This window comes from Pristiophorus japonicus, chromosome 8, assembly GCF_044704955.1.
Source record: "Pristiophorus japonicus isolate sPriJap1 chromosome 8, sPriJap1.hap1, whole genome shotgun sequence".
In the NCBI taxonomy this organism is placed as follows: Eukaryota; Metazoa; Chordata; class Chondrichthyes; family Pristiophoridae; genus Pristiophorus; species Pristiophorus japonicus.
The window spans coordinates 33,988,124-34,003,011 of NC_091984.1; the positions used below are offsets into that span (position 1 = coordinate 33,988,124).

The 14,888-nt window shown below is 42.6% G+C and overlaps 1 protein-coding gene across 6 annotated transcripts in view; it reads left to right on the forward strand.

Annotated features, from left to right (window-relative positions):
• Window positions 1-12,058, forward strand: part of snx7 (sorting nexin 7) — a 119,530-nt gene extending 107,472 nt beyond the window's left edge. For all 6 annotated transcript variants that reach the window (XM_070886652.1, XM_070886653.1, XM_070886654.1 and 3 more), the window contains one exon: window positions 9,821-12,058. In XM_070886652.1, the coding sequence (XP_070742753.1) occupies window positions 9,821-9,901 (81 nt within the window). In that variant the 3' untranslated portion in view covers window positions 9,902-12,058. The remainder of the gene's footprint in view (window positions 1-9,820) is intronic.
• The last annotated feature ends 2,830 nt before the right edge of the window (window positions 12,059-14,888 follow it).

Genomic DNA, 14,888 nt, shown 5'->3' on the forward strand with positions numbered 1-14,888 from the left:
GGGGATTTGAGTACAGGGGCAGGGAGGTGTTGCTACAGTTGTACAGGGCCTTGGTGAGGCCACACTCTGGAGTATTGTGTATAGTTTTGGTCTCCTAACTTGAGGAAGGACATTCTTGCTATTGAGGGAGTGCAGTGAAGGTTCACCAGACTGATTCCCAGGATGGCGGAACTGACATATCAAGAAAGACTGGATCAACTGGGCTTGTATTCACTGGAGTTCAGAAGAATGAGAGGGGACCTCATAGAAACGTTTAAAATTCTGACAGGTTTAGACAGGTTAGATGCAGGAAGAATGTTCCCAATGTTGGGGAAGTCCAGAACCAGGGGTCACAGTCTGAGGATAAGGGGTAAGCCATTTAGGACCGAGATGAGGAGAAACTTCTTCACCCAGAGAGTGGTGAACCTGTGGAATTCTCTACAGAAAGTTGTTGAGGCCAATTCACTAAATATATTCAAAAAAGAGGTGAATGTAATCCTTACTACTAGGGGGATCAAGGGGTATGGCGAGAAAGCAGGAATGGGGTACTGAAGTTGCATGTTCAGCCATGAACTCATTGAATGGCGGTGCAGGCTCGAAGGGCCGAATGGCCGACTCCTGCACCTATTTTCTATGTTTCTATGTTTCAAATCCAATCCGGCCAATTATTGCCCCAATCGGTCTAGTCTCAATCATCAGCAAAGTGATGAAGATGTCGTGGACAGTTCTTTCAAGTGGCACTTACTCACCAACAACCTTCTCACCGATGTTCAGTTTGGGTTCTGCCAGGACCACACAGTTCTAGACCTCATTACAGCCTTGGTCCAAATTATGGACAGAAGAGCTGAATTCCAGAGGTGACATGAGAGTGACTGCCCTTGACATCAATGCAGCATTTGACTGAGTGTGACAACAAAGAGCCCTGGTAAAATTGAAGTTAGTGGGAATTGGGGAAACTCTACCAGCTGGAGTCATACCTAGCACAAAGGAAGATGGTTGTGGTTGTTGGAGGTCAATCATCACAGTCCCAGGACATCGCTGCAGGGGTTCCTCATGGCAGTTTGCAAGGCCAACCATCTTCAGTTGCTTCATCAATGATCATCCTTCCATCATAAGGTCAGAAGTGGGGATGTTCGCTAATGATTGCAGTGTTCAGTTCCATTCGCACCTCCTCAGAAAATGAAGCAGTCCATGCCCGCATGCAGCAAGACCTGGATGACATTCAGGCTTGGTTTGATCAGTGTCAAGTAACATTCGCGCCACACAAGTGCACGGCATTGACAATGTCCAACAAGCAAGAATCTAACCACCTCCCCTTGATATTCAACGGCATTACCATCACCAAAAAGCAGCTACTTGATTAGCATTCACATTCACTCCCTCCATCACCGATGTGCCATGGCTGCAGTGTGTACCATCTACAAGATGTACTGCAGCAACTCGCCAAGGATTCTTTGACAGTATCTTCCAAACCCACGACCTCTAACACCTAGCAGGACATCAGCGACGCCCACATCCCGGAACGAATAAAAAGTAAACTGTCCTTTCTTTGATTTTCGTCAAAACTATTAATCTTCAGTAGACTTTCATGTGGTATGAGTGTATTTATTTTCAAAACTGGATTGCCTTTATAAAACTCACTCTAGTCTGGATTAATATCATCTCAGTTGCCTAGTAGCAGACCTTTTGTGTGTGAGAGAAGTGGTAGGTAGGAGCTCTGCAGAAGCTGAAGCATGGATAAACTCAACTGCAATAAAATCGGCAGACTAGACTGAGTCACCATTCTGACTTGTGTTGAATAAAAGCAATGTGGATATAAATGAGCAAACATACCAATGAAAAGAAATGAACGATGACTGTCCTGTTATTGTTTTTCTGTAAAATAACAACCTGTGCACATAGGATCGCAGCTTGTCGTTCTACAATTAATGGTGTTGCGCTGTTCCCCTGCTTTAAAACTATTTTGTTATTTTCCCATGGCTTAGAATGTAATTGTTTCTAGCGTTGGCAGTGCATTGTTTCAGGGTCACACTATATTGGGCTGGAACTTGCACTGCATGTTCTGTTAGGTTGTTTTGAAATGCTGTTTAGATGCAGTGCAGAGCTGGGTGAGTAGTTCTATCCCTCCCCTCTTTTTGATTGCTGCAGATGTAGCATCCTGAGAAACAGTAACCTCATCATGGTTTCACCCTCCAAGTCTATATTCTCAATCCCCATGGTTTTGAATGGCCTTTTTAAGCAACTTAAAGGCTTAATACGTTTAGGTTTGCTCCCTCTTCTGCAAATAGCTTAGTGCTGAGATGCTAGAAGTTTGGCGACCACGAACATTGACACCCTAGTGTCCATCCTACATTTCAGCACATGTGCGAAAAACAATATCATTCACCTAAATTTTCTTTGAAGATTGTTTGCATTTCTATAGCACCTTTCATGACCTCAGGATGCCCAAAGTGCCTTACAGCCAATTAAGTATATTCACTTGTAATGGAGAAAACTTGACTGCCAGTTTGCCCACCGGCAGGTGTCTCAAATATTGAGATAAATTACCTGTTTTAGGTGTTGGTTGGGGATAATTATTGGCCAGGACACCGGGGATAACTCCCCTACTCTTCTACAAAATAGTGCCATGGGGTCTTCTATCTTCCACTGAGAGGGCAGATGGGGCCTCGATTTATCGTTTCATCCGAAAGATGGCACTTCTGACCGTGCAGCACTCCCTCAGTACTACACTGGAGTGTCAGCCTAGATTTAGTGCTCAAGTCCCTGGAGTGGAATTTTAACCCACAACCTTCTGATTCCAAGGCTAGTGTGTTACCGCTGAGCCATGACTGACACACGACAATTTCAATATTAGTTCCAATTTTTATTTGTAACTAGAACATTTGCTCTGCTGCAGTATAGGCATGTACAGGAAATTATGAAAGAGCTGTAAAGTTAGTCTTTTTTTATATACAGCTAGTCGAGGTGTAGTAGATTGAGGGGAAATACTCACTCTGACATGCCCATCTGGTTTGCATAGGAAATACTGGGCATTCTTATGTTGGCAGATTATCTCAGGCTGGCAAACATTTATTCTCATCTGCCAGGTTCCCTGGATTGTCCCTTTCCATCACCGCCTCAAAAAAAACCTTTATTGCCTTCATGTGGCACAAGTGCTCTGCACTACCAAATCTTGCCCAATTCCTGAAGCAGCAGTCCTATAGCTGTGATCATGAAGTGGTGTGTTCATGGCTGCTACTGTTTCATTATTATATCAACGATTAGGATGTTCTGCTTTAATGTTTCTCCTTCACAAAAACACCTTCAGGCTGAAATTGTGTACCGCCCCTTTCATGGGCAGTAACAGCCGTATGGCGGGAGTTCCTGCGCCAGGCGCAGAAGTCCTGCCCCGCGACCTATGTTCTGCTTACCACCCCTGAGAAATTTGAGCACAAACTTATCATGCTGCACTTGCTCTGTGGGGTGGGAGCAGGGCGGAAGGACTCTATGAAGGGTGTATCGTTACGTGGTGGGACGCATAGCGCTGCCGAGTAGACCGGGCCTGCCGCTTCATTAAAGGGGAGGACCAAGCTGCTGACTCTGTGGACCACCAGGGAGTGGGGTGCTATGGCAGCAGTCCGGCACACAGCCAGAGTGCCAGGCTGCGAGATCACAGCATGGAACCCGTGATCAAGGAGGAAGAAGGGCGTGAGCGTTAAGTCAGCTATTTTATTTCTACATTCCCCACCTCTCCTGTAATTATCATCCCGCGAGCAGCCTCGAGCCCAGTATACGCCCCCTTGAAGCTGTCACATGCACCGCCCACGGCAGCTTCAGGGGGCACTACCGAATTTTCACTCCGGGGCGAAAACTGGTCGCTATGCACGGTGATAATCTTGTCATCGCCAGCCCAGCGGGGCACTACTGGTTACCACCGTTAAACCCCCGCGGGAGTCAGTAGCAGCGCTGCGCCCGGGCGAAAAGTCATCTGTGCCCCATCGCCGTTAACTGGAGGCGCAAACGCCCTGAATTTCTCCCTCCCCCCGTATTTAATTTACTGCTAGTCTCAAGAGTTATAGATGCTCCAGATATTTTGCCCCCCCCGCCTTTCTTTGTTCTCTCCATTTCTCATAGACCGAGTTCCCAGCAGGCACCCTAATTCAGGTTGGGCACTCACTTTGAATGCTTAATTAGGATCGATTCCGGAAGATCTAGAGGAATCAGAGTGCTCAGTACATTCAACATTTTTTTCAACAAAACCAATATTGAAAAATCCATCTTCAATTATTGCAGTAATCAAATGTGCTAAAAAGTATCAAGCAAACTTTAGCAGAAGTCATTAGCTACAGGCCACTCACAATTAGATTTGAAGGTGAGCATTTTTAAATGTATTGTGAGTTGCCCTCTAGAAGATGTCCCATGTGGTCATGAAAAAATATGCAGTAAGATAAGATTTAAAAATGAGAACCAGCAAGGTTCTTATAGATGTGATGTGATGGTAGTTCAGTCGAATGCTGTTTCTGATGGCAGCAACGATATGTTTGGAGTTCAAGGTACCAACAAACTAAGACAATTTGGCATTTATGTTACAAAAGAATATTAACCCTAATCTTGCTAATAAATGCATAAAGAACAATACGTTGATCTTAAAATGCAAGTACAAATTGTGTACAATTGACAAAAGTGTGATGGAGAATAATTTTCAGAGAAGTATCATGGAATCATAGAATTGTTACAGCACAGACAGAGGCCATTCGAGCCTGTGCCGGCTCTCTGCAAGAGCACTTCAGCCAGTCCCACTCCCCCACCCTTTCCTTGTAGCCCTGCAGTGTTTTTTCCTTCCGGTTCTTTCAAATTTTCTTTTGAAAGCCGCAATTGAATCTGCCTCTACCACCCTTTCAGGCAGTGAATTCCAGATCCTAACCACTTGCTATGTAAAAAAGCTTTTCCTCATCGCCTTTGGTTCTTCTGCTAATCACTTTAAATCTGTGTCCTCTGGTTCTCGACCTTTCTACCAATGGGAACAGTTTCTCTCTACTCTGTCGAGACCCCTCGTGATTTTGAACATCTGTGTCAAATCTCCTCTCAACCTTCTTTGCTCTAAGGAGAACAACCTCAGCCCCTCCAGTCTATCTACATAACTGAAGTCCCTCATCCCTGGAACCTTGTAAATCTTTTCTGCACTCTCTCTAAGGCCTTCACATCCTTCCAAAAGTGCGGTGCCCAGAATTGGGCACAGTACTCCATTTGAGGCCGAACCAGTGTTTTATAAAGGTTTTTCATAACTTCCTTGCTTTTGTATTCTATGCCTCTATTTATGAAGCCCAGGATTCCGTATTCTTTTTTAACCGCTTTCTCAATCTGCCCTGTCACCTTCAACGATTTGTGCACATATATCCCCAGGTCTCTTTGATCCTGCACCCCCTTTAGAATTTCACCCTTTAGTTTATATTGCCTCTCCTCACTCTCTCTTTCTGCCAAAGTGATAACCTCATATTTTCCCACATTATACTCCATCTGCCAAATTTTTATCCACTCACTTAGCCTGTCTATATCCCTTTGCAGATTTTTGTGCCTCACAATTTGTTTTCCCACTCATCTTTGTATCATCAGTAAACTTGGCTACATCACACTCGGTCCCTTCATCCAAGTCATTAATATACATTATAAATAGTTGAAGCCCCAGCCACCGATCCCTGCAGCACCCGACTAGTCACTCACTGGAAAATTACCAATTTATCCCGACTCTGTTTTCTGTTAGCCAATCCGCTATCCATACTAATATAGTACCCCTAACCCCGTGAACTTTTATCTTGTGCAGTAACCTTTTTATGTGAAACCTTATCGAATGCCTTCTGAATATCTAAATACACCACATCCACTGGTTCCCCCTTATCCACCCTGCTCGTTACATCCTGAACGAACTCCAGCAAATTTGTTAAACGTGATTTCCCTTTCATAAAATCATGCTGACTCTGCCTGATTGAATTATGCTTTTCCAAATGTCTTGCTACTGCTTCCTTAATAATGGACTCCAGCATTTTCCCAATACAGATGTTAGGCTAACTGGTCTATATTTTTCTGCTTTGTGTCTGCCTCCTTTTTTTAAATAGGGGCATTATATTTGCGGTTTTCCAATCTGCTGGGACCTCCCCAGAATCCAGGGAATTTTGGTAGATTACAACCAATGCATCCACTATCTCTGCAGCCACTTTTTTTAAAACCCTAGGATGCAAGCCATCAGGTCCAGGTGACTTTTCTGCCTTTAGTCCCATTATTTTACCGAGTACTACTTCTTTAGTGATAGTGATTATATTAAGTTCCTCCCTCCCCATTGCCCCTTGATTAATCCACTATTGGAATGTTTTTAGTGTCTTCTACCGTGAAGGCCTATACAAAATATTTGTTCAAAGTCTCTGCCATTTCCTTGTTCCCCATTATTAATTTCCCAGTCTCCTCTTCTGAGGGACCAACATTTACTTTATGTACCTGTAGAAACTCTTATTATCTGTTTTTATATTTCGCGCTAGTTTATTTTCAGAGGGCTCAATTTTGCCCAAGCCCGTTTTCTGGCGTATTGCCAGAGTTACGCCGGGTTTTAAGGTCCAGAAATGCCCCAGAAATAATTGTACTATATTTCCCTGATATTTAAACTGCAATCTGGAGCCACACAGCGTGTCCAGTCACCTCGGGGGATGGAGCCTGCTGTCTGAGCCGAAAAACGCAGCCGTGCCTTCTGCGCATGTGCAGGGAAAAAAAAGTTCCTTTTTGACGTCACTTCAATGACGTGCATGCGCAGTACAGCTCCGAGTTTAGCTCAGCTTTAAAAGTCTATGGAATCAGTCTGCTGGAACTGGGGAGTTGTATCCACTGTTAGACCGAATGCTGATTTGTCCCAGCACACTGCAGGCTATCTGTGAGTCTATCCCGATTTTATAAGTTTACTCATTTATAGTTTTGTAAACTATATTTAAATTGTCAGGCGGGGGGGGAGAAGTTGATTTAATGCAGCTTTTAAAATCGGTGGAGATCGGGTCTGCTGCTTATTTACTGCTGTTGAATCGACTGTCTGCTGCTGCTGCTTGTTGGAGCCTGTCTGTATATGGCCGAAACCACCGATTATTATTTTTTATAATTTTAATTTTTATATGGCACCACCGTGTTGTGGATCAAAGATTTGGTTGTGTGGGAGGACCCCTTAATTATAATTTTTCGAGCAATCAGATCGGACTTATTTGTTGTTTTATCAGGCTAAATTTGTATGCAGCCGGAGAAGGTCCCTAGATCGGAGATCTTACTGTCTCCTGGAGAGGGGGGCAACTTCCAATAACGTGGCAAAGTATATTTAATTGGACTGAAGGAGTTTAGTTCTCCCTACTTAATTCCAAGCTTGCCGGTCCGTCCACTCCCTCCCCCGCTGACCTTGGCCACGAGTGCCCTCCTGGTCCGCTCCCTAGCCCAGGCCAAATGGCCTCCGATTTACTTACCTACGCTGATTTCTTTAACTCTCCGCAAGGGTTTTCTGGAGAGGCCACATACACTGGTACTATGCAGAAATGGAGTAACTATCAGCTGGCCAAGGTTCCCTAAATGGCCAGAATTGGCGTCGGTGGCTGGTTCCACCTCCTTTGGATGAAAAAAAAACAACCTAAAAAAAATCGTAACGCAAATTGATTAAGGAAACTGGATTTTTAAGTTAGGCCAGAAAAAAACAGCCTGCTCCAAAAAAACGACGCAAATCACTGGTGAAAATTGAACCTATAATCTATCTTTTGTCTCTTGTCTCTTAATTTTTTTTAGTCATTCTTTGCTGGCTTTTTAAAGTTTCCCAATCCTCTGGCCTCCCACTCGTCTTGGCCACTTTGTATTCCTTTGTTTTCAATTTTATACTTTCTTTAGTTAGCCACCGATTGTTCTAAGATGGATTTAAGAGGTTGTTAAAGGTGGAGAGAAGGGAAGATAAGTTTAGGAATATTTCAAGTGGAGGTGGTGTGCCACCATTGCTAGGAGGTTGTAATTACAGCATGACCACGTCGGATTCTGACAGATTCTATTATTACATAGCATTTTACAGCACAGAAACGGGATGTTCGACCCAGCAGGTCTATAGAAACATAGAAAATAGGTGCAGGAGTAGGCCATTCAGCCCTTTGAGCCTGCACCGCCATTCAATGAGTTCATGGCTGAACATGCAACTTCAGTACCCCATTCCTGCTTTCTCTTCATACCCCTTGATCCCCCTAGTAGTAAGGACTACATCTAACTCCTTTTTGAATATATTTAGTAAATTGGTCTCAACAACTTTCTGTGGTAGAGAGTTTCACAGGTTCACCACTCTCTGGGTGAAGAAGTTTCTCCTCATCTCGGTCCTAAATGGCTTACCCCTTATCCTCAGACTGTGACCCCTGGTTCTGGACTTCCCCAACATTGGGAACATTCTTCCTGCATCTAACCTGTCGAAACCCATCAGAATTTTAAACGTTTCTATGAGATCCCCTCTCATTCTTCTGAACTCCAGTGAATACAAGCCCAGTTGATCCAGTCTTTCTTGATATGTCAGTCCCGCCAACCCGGGAATCAGTCTGGTGAACCTTCGCTGCACTCCCTCAATAGCAAGAATGTCCTTCCTCAAGTTAGGAGACCAAAACTGTACACAATACTCCAGGTGTGGCCTCACCAAGGCCCTGTACAACTGTAGTAACACCTCCCTGCCCCTGTACTCAAATCCCCTCGCTATGAAGGCCAACATGCCATTTACTTTCTTAACCGCCTGCTGTACCTGCATGCCAACCTTCAATGACTGATGTACCATGACACCCAGGTCTCGTTGCACCTCCCCTTTTCCTAATCTTGTCACCATTCAGATAATAGTTTGTGTCTCTGTTTTTACCACCAAAGTGGATAACCTCACATTTATCCACATTATACTTCATCTGCCATGCATTTGCCCACTCACCTAACCTATCCAAGTCACTCTGCAGCCTCATAGCAGCATCCTCGCTGCTCACACTGCCACCCAACTTAGTGTCATCCGCAAATTTGGAGATACTACATTTAATCCCCTCGTCTAAATCATTAATGTACAATGTAAACAACTGGGGCCCCAGCACAGAACCTTGCGGTACCCCAATAGTCACTGCCTGCCATTCTGAAAAGTCCCCATTTACTCCTACTCTTTGCTTCCTGTCTGCCAACCAGTTCTCAATCCACATCAGCACACTACCCCCAATCCCATGTTCTTTAACTTTGTACATTAATCTCTTGTGTGGGACCTTGTCGAAAGCCTTCTGAAAGTCCAAATACACCACATCAACTATGCCAGTGTCCATACTCCACAGGAGCCTCCTTCCACCTGACTTCTTCACACTCTATCAACATATCCTTCTATTCCTTTCTTCCTCATACTTATCTAACTTCCCTAAATATAGAAATAAAGGCAGAATATATCATTTGAAAATGGGAATGAATTACATCTGCAGCCTGAGCCTCTAATCCTGCTTGACCTAAAGACTACACTATCTCGACTTCTCCTGGGCGCTCAACTTGTGTGTGTGGTGTGTGTGTATATATATAAAACTGGTTTAGTGTAAAAGCACTTTTCCTAATTTTGAAATGATTTGCTTTGTACAGTATAGTTCGATTTCTGTTTGTTCTTGTAAGATTCAACAGGTCAGGCAGCATCTGTTATAACAAAGGGTCCACACTTGCACTGTTACCTCATCTGATCTCTCCTCGGATCCTAACTGACCTGATTGTTTCCAGCATCTTTTGATTTCATTTTAGGTTGCTGGCATCTATATATTTTTGGAGGTTTATGGAGTTATCAATTTTATATTTATTTTAAAAAATGTTTGTGTTTTAGTGCCTAGCTACATGGGAGTCTTTCCTGGCCTCTCAACAAACTGAGATCGACACAGACAAGAATGGTAAAGACAACGCATAGAAACATATCTGGAATTTGGCTGAGCTGCTTCAATCAAGTATTACTTTTTCTGACCAGAAGTGCTGTGTGTATTTAAGGACAAATACTGGACTCTGTTTAATCTTTTTTACCCTTTTGATGGAACAATATTATTTACTCTACTTACATGTTTTCAATTATTTTTGATGACTTGAACATTCTACAATCCAAAGAATAAGCAGATCATTGGAATTATCAATTTTAAACCTCAGGTCCTGCTCAATTAATGCCTTTGCAAAATCAGCTATTGGTGCAGATGAATGTTATTGAGATAATCATTTACCATAAAATGGAAGAATGGTATCTTAAATGAACTTAACTGCCTTAAGTAAATCATGTCTTGGTAGAATTACAGTCATGTTAAACACTTTGATAAAAATCATTCTTTTTCTCTCTCATCCTTTCCCTATTTGGGGAATTCTATTGGATATTTTAGGTGCCAACAGTCTGGTGTCACATTAGTGGAGTAACATGCCAATAAACTGCCATTGGATTGGACAATTTTTTAATTCTTTTGAGGTTTATTATTCATTATTACTTTTGTTAGATTGGTCTCCGTTTTCTCTAACTTTATTTGAAATAAAAACACATTTGGGTGAAATTGGTCTCCAACGGTAGCACAAAACCGGTGATAACTAAAACTAAACGTTTTACACCCGCCCATTTTCTTTTCCATGGAGTTCAGTTCCATTTTGTGCAAACGCCAAAGACCAGTTTCACCCCCATTTCTTTAAATGTGGCAATGTTCTCATCTGTTTAATTATTAATTCAGTTCATTGCCTTGTATCTAAGAACTATCGCTTAATTTTAGCCCCCCCACCCCACCCCTCTGCACCCAACGATATCGGGGCTGCGAGTGATTAAAATAGGGGCAGAGTGCTCATCATCCCGTTCTCGCCGACCATTATTATAACTCGGAGTCTGGTTTGGAATATGATGCTCGGGGGTTAAAATGGTCTGTGCCTTTTGCTGGCACGGCCATGAGAGCTTGTCATTCTCCCAGCCCCTACTCTGTTCTAGCACCCCAAATTAAAATCGGGAGGGAAATTTTCTTTTTTTTTCCTGAGACTTGACTATTCTAACCCATCAAAGAGCTTTTAACATTTTAAAAATTATATCTATACCGTAATGTTGGGTTGCCCTGCAGAACCGCCATCTCAATTATTTCTGAAGATTGGTAATATTATGTACCACATTGAGAATATTGCAACATTGGGTTTTCCATTTTGTGTAATCTATGCATAATTTTTTTGAACTATTACACATTCTTTTATGCAAATGTTATTTTTAGAAACTATATATCTGGAGTTCTTAAAGGCAATTGTGTATATCCCTATTATTTTTACTGTTTTCCACGAAAGCTTGTGCCTTTTTGAGGATAAACAGTATTTACTTAATCCTCCATAACGAAGCCAAAAGAAATGTGGTATTATTTTGGATTTTGAAGAACATTACTATGTAATCCATCATGGAAATTTGGGCTTAATGTGCATCCGCATCTTTGACCAAGCTCGTGTAAAAACCCATTTTGGTCTAATTTCTAAGAGTATTTTGGAATATAGTGGACTAGCATAAAATGTACTTAACTGACATACTGGACCAAATAAGCACCGAAAATTTACTGCCCTTTTGAATCGCAGAGAATTGTTTCATATTTTTTATTGTAGACTGCTGAAAATAAACTTAAAAAAATGTTTTCAAGTTATTTTCAAACAAAGTAACTTTAAACTCTTAAATTTAATTACGGTATTTTTTAAATGCTTGTTAAAATTAAGTAAATGGCCTTTTCCAAAATATTAAATCTAAACTTGCCATGTCTGATTTTGATATTTTGTTGGGTGACCAATAAATGCAAGATTTTTAGAAGTAGAAATGTGAAACTAGAAGTATATATAATAAATTTGTTTTCTTCCAAGTAAAATTACATACAGATATGCAAATGCTAGGTTTGGGTTTAAACACTTTCCAGATTAGTAACATGCATGACTCAATTAGAATGTATTTTAATGATGTACCTTAATGTACAGTATTGAATTCTGTTGAATGCATTGTAGGAAACTGTAGACATTGAGTGAGAATGTGGTTTATAATGTGGAAAAATAGTAAATGCCAAATAAAGGTCTATAACAATCGAGCCAGCATGATGTTACACTCAAGTATTTCACTATAAATCATAGAATCTTACAGCACCGAAGGAGGCTATTCAGCCCATCATGCCTATACTGAGCCTTTGAAAGAGCTATCCAATTAGCCCCAGTCCCCTGCTCTTTCCCTATAGCCTTGCAAAAATTGTAGTTGAAGTAGATTTTTAAATTTCAAGTTTATTATAATCCATACACTATAGGCACAATAAGTCATGCAAAAAGGAGACTGAGAGGTCCCACTAAAAGACTATTGAACTAGATCACACTTAATCTTTACCAGGTTTTTATAAATATGACCACTGAGATGACGCTGGAATTAGTTTCATTATGTGCTGTTGTACTGTTGGTGAAATACAAGTTCTTAACCTTACTCCACATCTATAGTAATAGAACAAGAAAAAAAGGAAGAATGTCTACTCTTTTGGAGAGACTTTTCAGCCTCAGTCACAGATACATCCCTGCGTGTGCAAGACTCAACCATAAGCTGCATGTAGTTCCCAACATGTATAACATTCCTGTCTTTGTGAATCAGCTTCACATTTGCTGCTCATCCACTTTTGGCATAAGTCCTAAATATGACCCTTCATTTGACAGAAATAAGTTTCTGAAATGCTATCCATTTTTTTGTAAAGTTGAGTGTAACTCATAGGAAACCTTTCCCTATCGAGTGCTTTTATACAAAATATTTCTGACTCCAAACCTGGTATCTGGGAACAAATAAAGAAAAACCGACACACGAGGCAAAAATATTTACAGTGGAAGCAAGAGTGAGAATAAGAAAACATAAGACTTTCATCTCCACCAAACATTCATACTTGTATAGGAATAAAACGCCAGAAGAAATGTCACAATCACGGCTCACTGTTGGATTCATGTTCGAGGTCATCCTCAAATCTGGGACTTTGCTAATACAGGGCACCATTTAGCAAACAAGATAACTAGGCTAAATACTTTGAGGAACTATCTTGTCATCGAACCAGCATGTGATACAAGTTCCTATCAAAAGGCAATATATTAGTTCCTGATTCTGCTTTGGCTCTGCCTTGCTGTATCAACACGTTGTGGCCAAAATAAGTCCCACCATGGCTCAGTTGGTAGAACACTTGCCTTTGACTCAAATTTGCGGGTTCAAGCACCATTTCAGATTTGAGCTATTAATGTAGGCTAACACTTTGCTTCAGTATCTCACAAATGTTGGATTAGCAAAAGTGCTATCTTTCAGAGCAGGCATTAAACTCAGGTCCTATCCAACTGCTCAGGTGGAATTGGAAGATTCCATGGCACGATTTGATGATCTCTCTGTTGCCACCAGTTTACCTAGTCATCCAGTATTTGCTGCTTGTGGAACTTTGCAGTGCACTAACTGAAGATGCGCATTCGGCAAGGCCTCCTGCACTCACCCCTCCTTCATCCTCTTCTCCCAGCAGCTGCAGGTCTCTGCATGGTGATTTCCTGCTCTTCATCCTTTAGCGGCAATTGCAGTACACTTGTATTGACAGTATAAGGGGGTAATTCTGACCCCCAACAATGGGTTGATTTGGTTTGGTTCGGGTGGGGAATTCAAATTCCTAAACAGGAACCCAACCCATCTCAAACCTTCCCATTTCTGTTTTTAATGAAGGCGGGAGGAGAGGCGGGCGAACAAGCCGCTTACAAGTGGCAGGTCGGTTGACAATCTTTTAAAAAGAGGCCGTGTGCTTCAATTTTAAGTGTTTCTATTTTTAACCACAGTCGGCTGGTTTTCCCAGGCCTTGGGGAAACCCAGCAGGTAAAAGGCAAGAAGGGTTGGATCCATAATGTAAGTGCCTTTACAGCACCGTTTGTGGACCAGGAAGGGCAGGAGTGTTTCTTCCAACTCCAATCTTACCTGTAAACCACCCCCCCTCCCCAACCGATCTGTCTGCTCCCCTCCCACCTCGCGATCGAATCTTGCTGCCCCTCCCCCCCCCCCCCCAATCTATCTCACCCACCACAGTGATCTCTCCCTACCCGCTGCATCCTTCTGCTGCAGGCTTGCCTGTCCAACAGGCCTGTTATGCTGGAGAAAAAATGTAAAAGACATCCTGCTGTTGAAAACAGTATCGGGGCATAGAAATTGCCCTGCATTCTCAAAGTCCTTGTCCCAAATAATTTAACTCAAGCCCACTAGCAGTCTAGAAAGACGAACCAGAGATTTGCCTGAATGCAGCTGCAGATAACCTTTAAATATCGCTAATACATAAGAACACATGAAATAGGAGCAGGAGTAGGCCATACGGCCCCTCGAGCCTGCTCTGCCATTCAATAAGATCATGGCTAATCTGACCAAGCTCATGGTCTACAGGGCTGTAATAATACCCACCTATGGATCAGAGGCATAGACAATGTACACAAGACCCATCAAGTCACTGGAGATATATCACCAACGATGTCACCGCAAGATCCTGCAAATCCCCTGGGAGGACAGACGCACCAACATCAGTGTCCTCACCCAGGCTAACATCTCCAGCATTGAAGCATTAACCACACTCGATCTCAGCTTCGCTGGGCAGGTCACTTAATTCACATGCCAGACACGAATCTCCCTAAGCAATTGCTCTACGCGGAGCTCCTTCATGGCAACCGAGGTGGGCAGCGGAAACGTTAGAAGAACACCCTCAAAGCCTCCCTGGTGAAGTGCGACATCACCACTGACACTTGGGCGACCCTGGTCGAAGACCGCCCATGGTGGAAAAAGTGTATCCGGGAGGGCGTTGAGCTCTTCGAATCTCAACGCTGCGAGCGTGAAGAAGTCAGGCGCAGGCAGCGGAAGGATCGTGCAGCAAATCAGTCCCACCCCCCCTTCC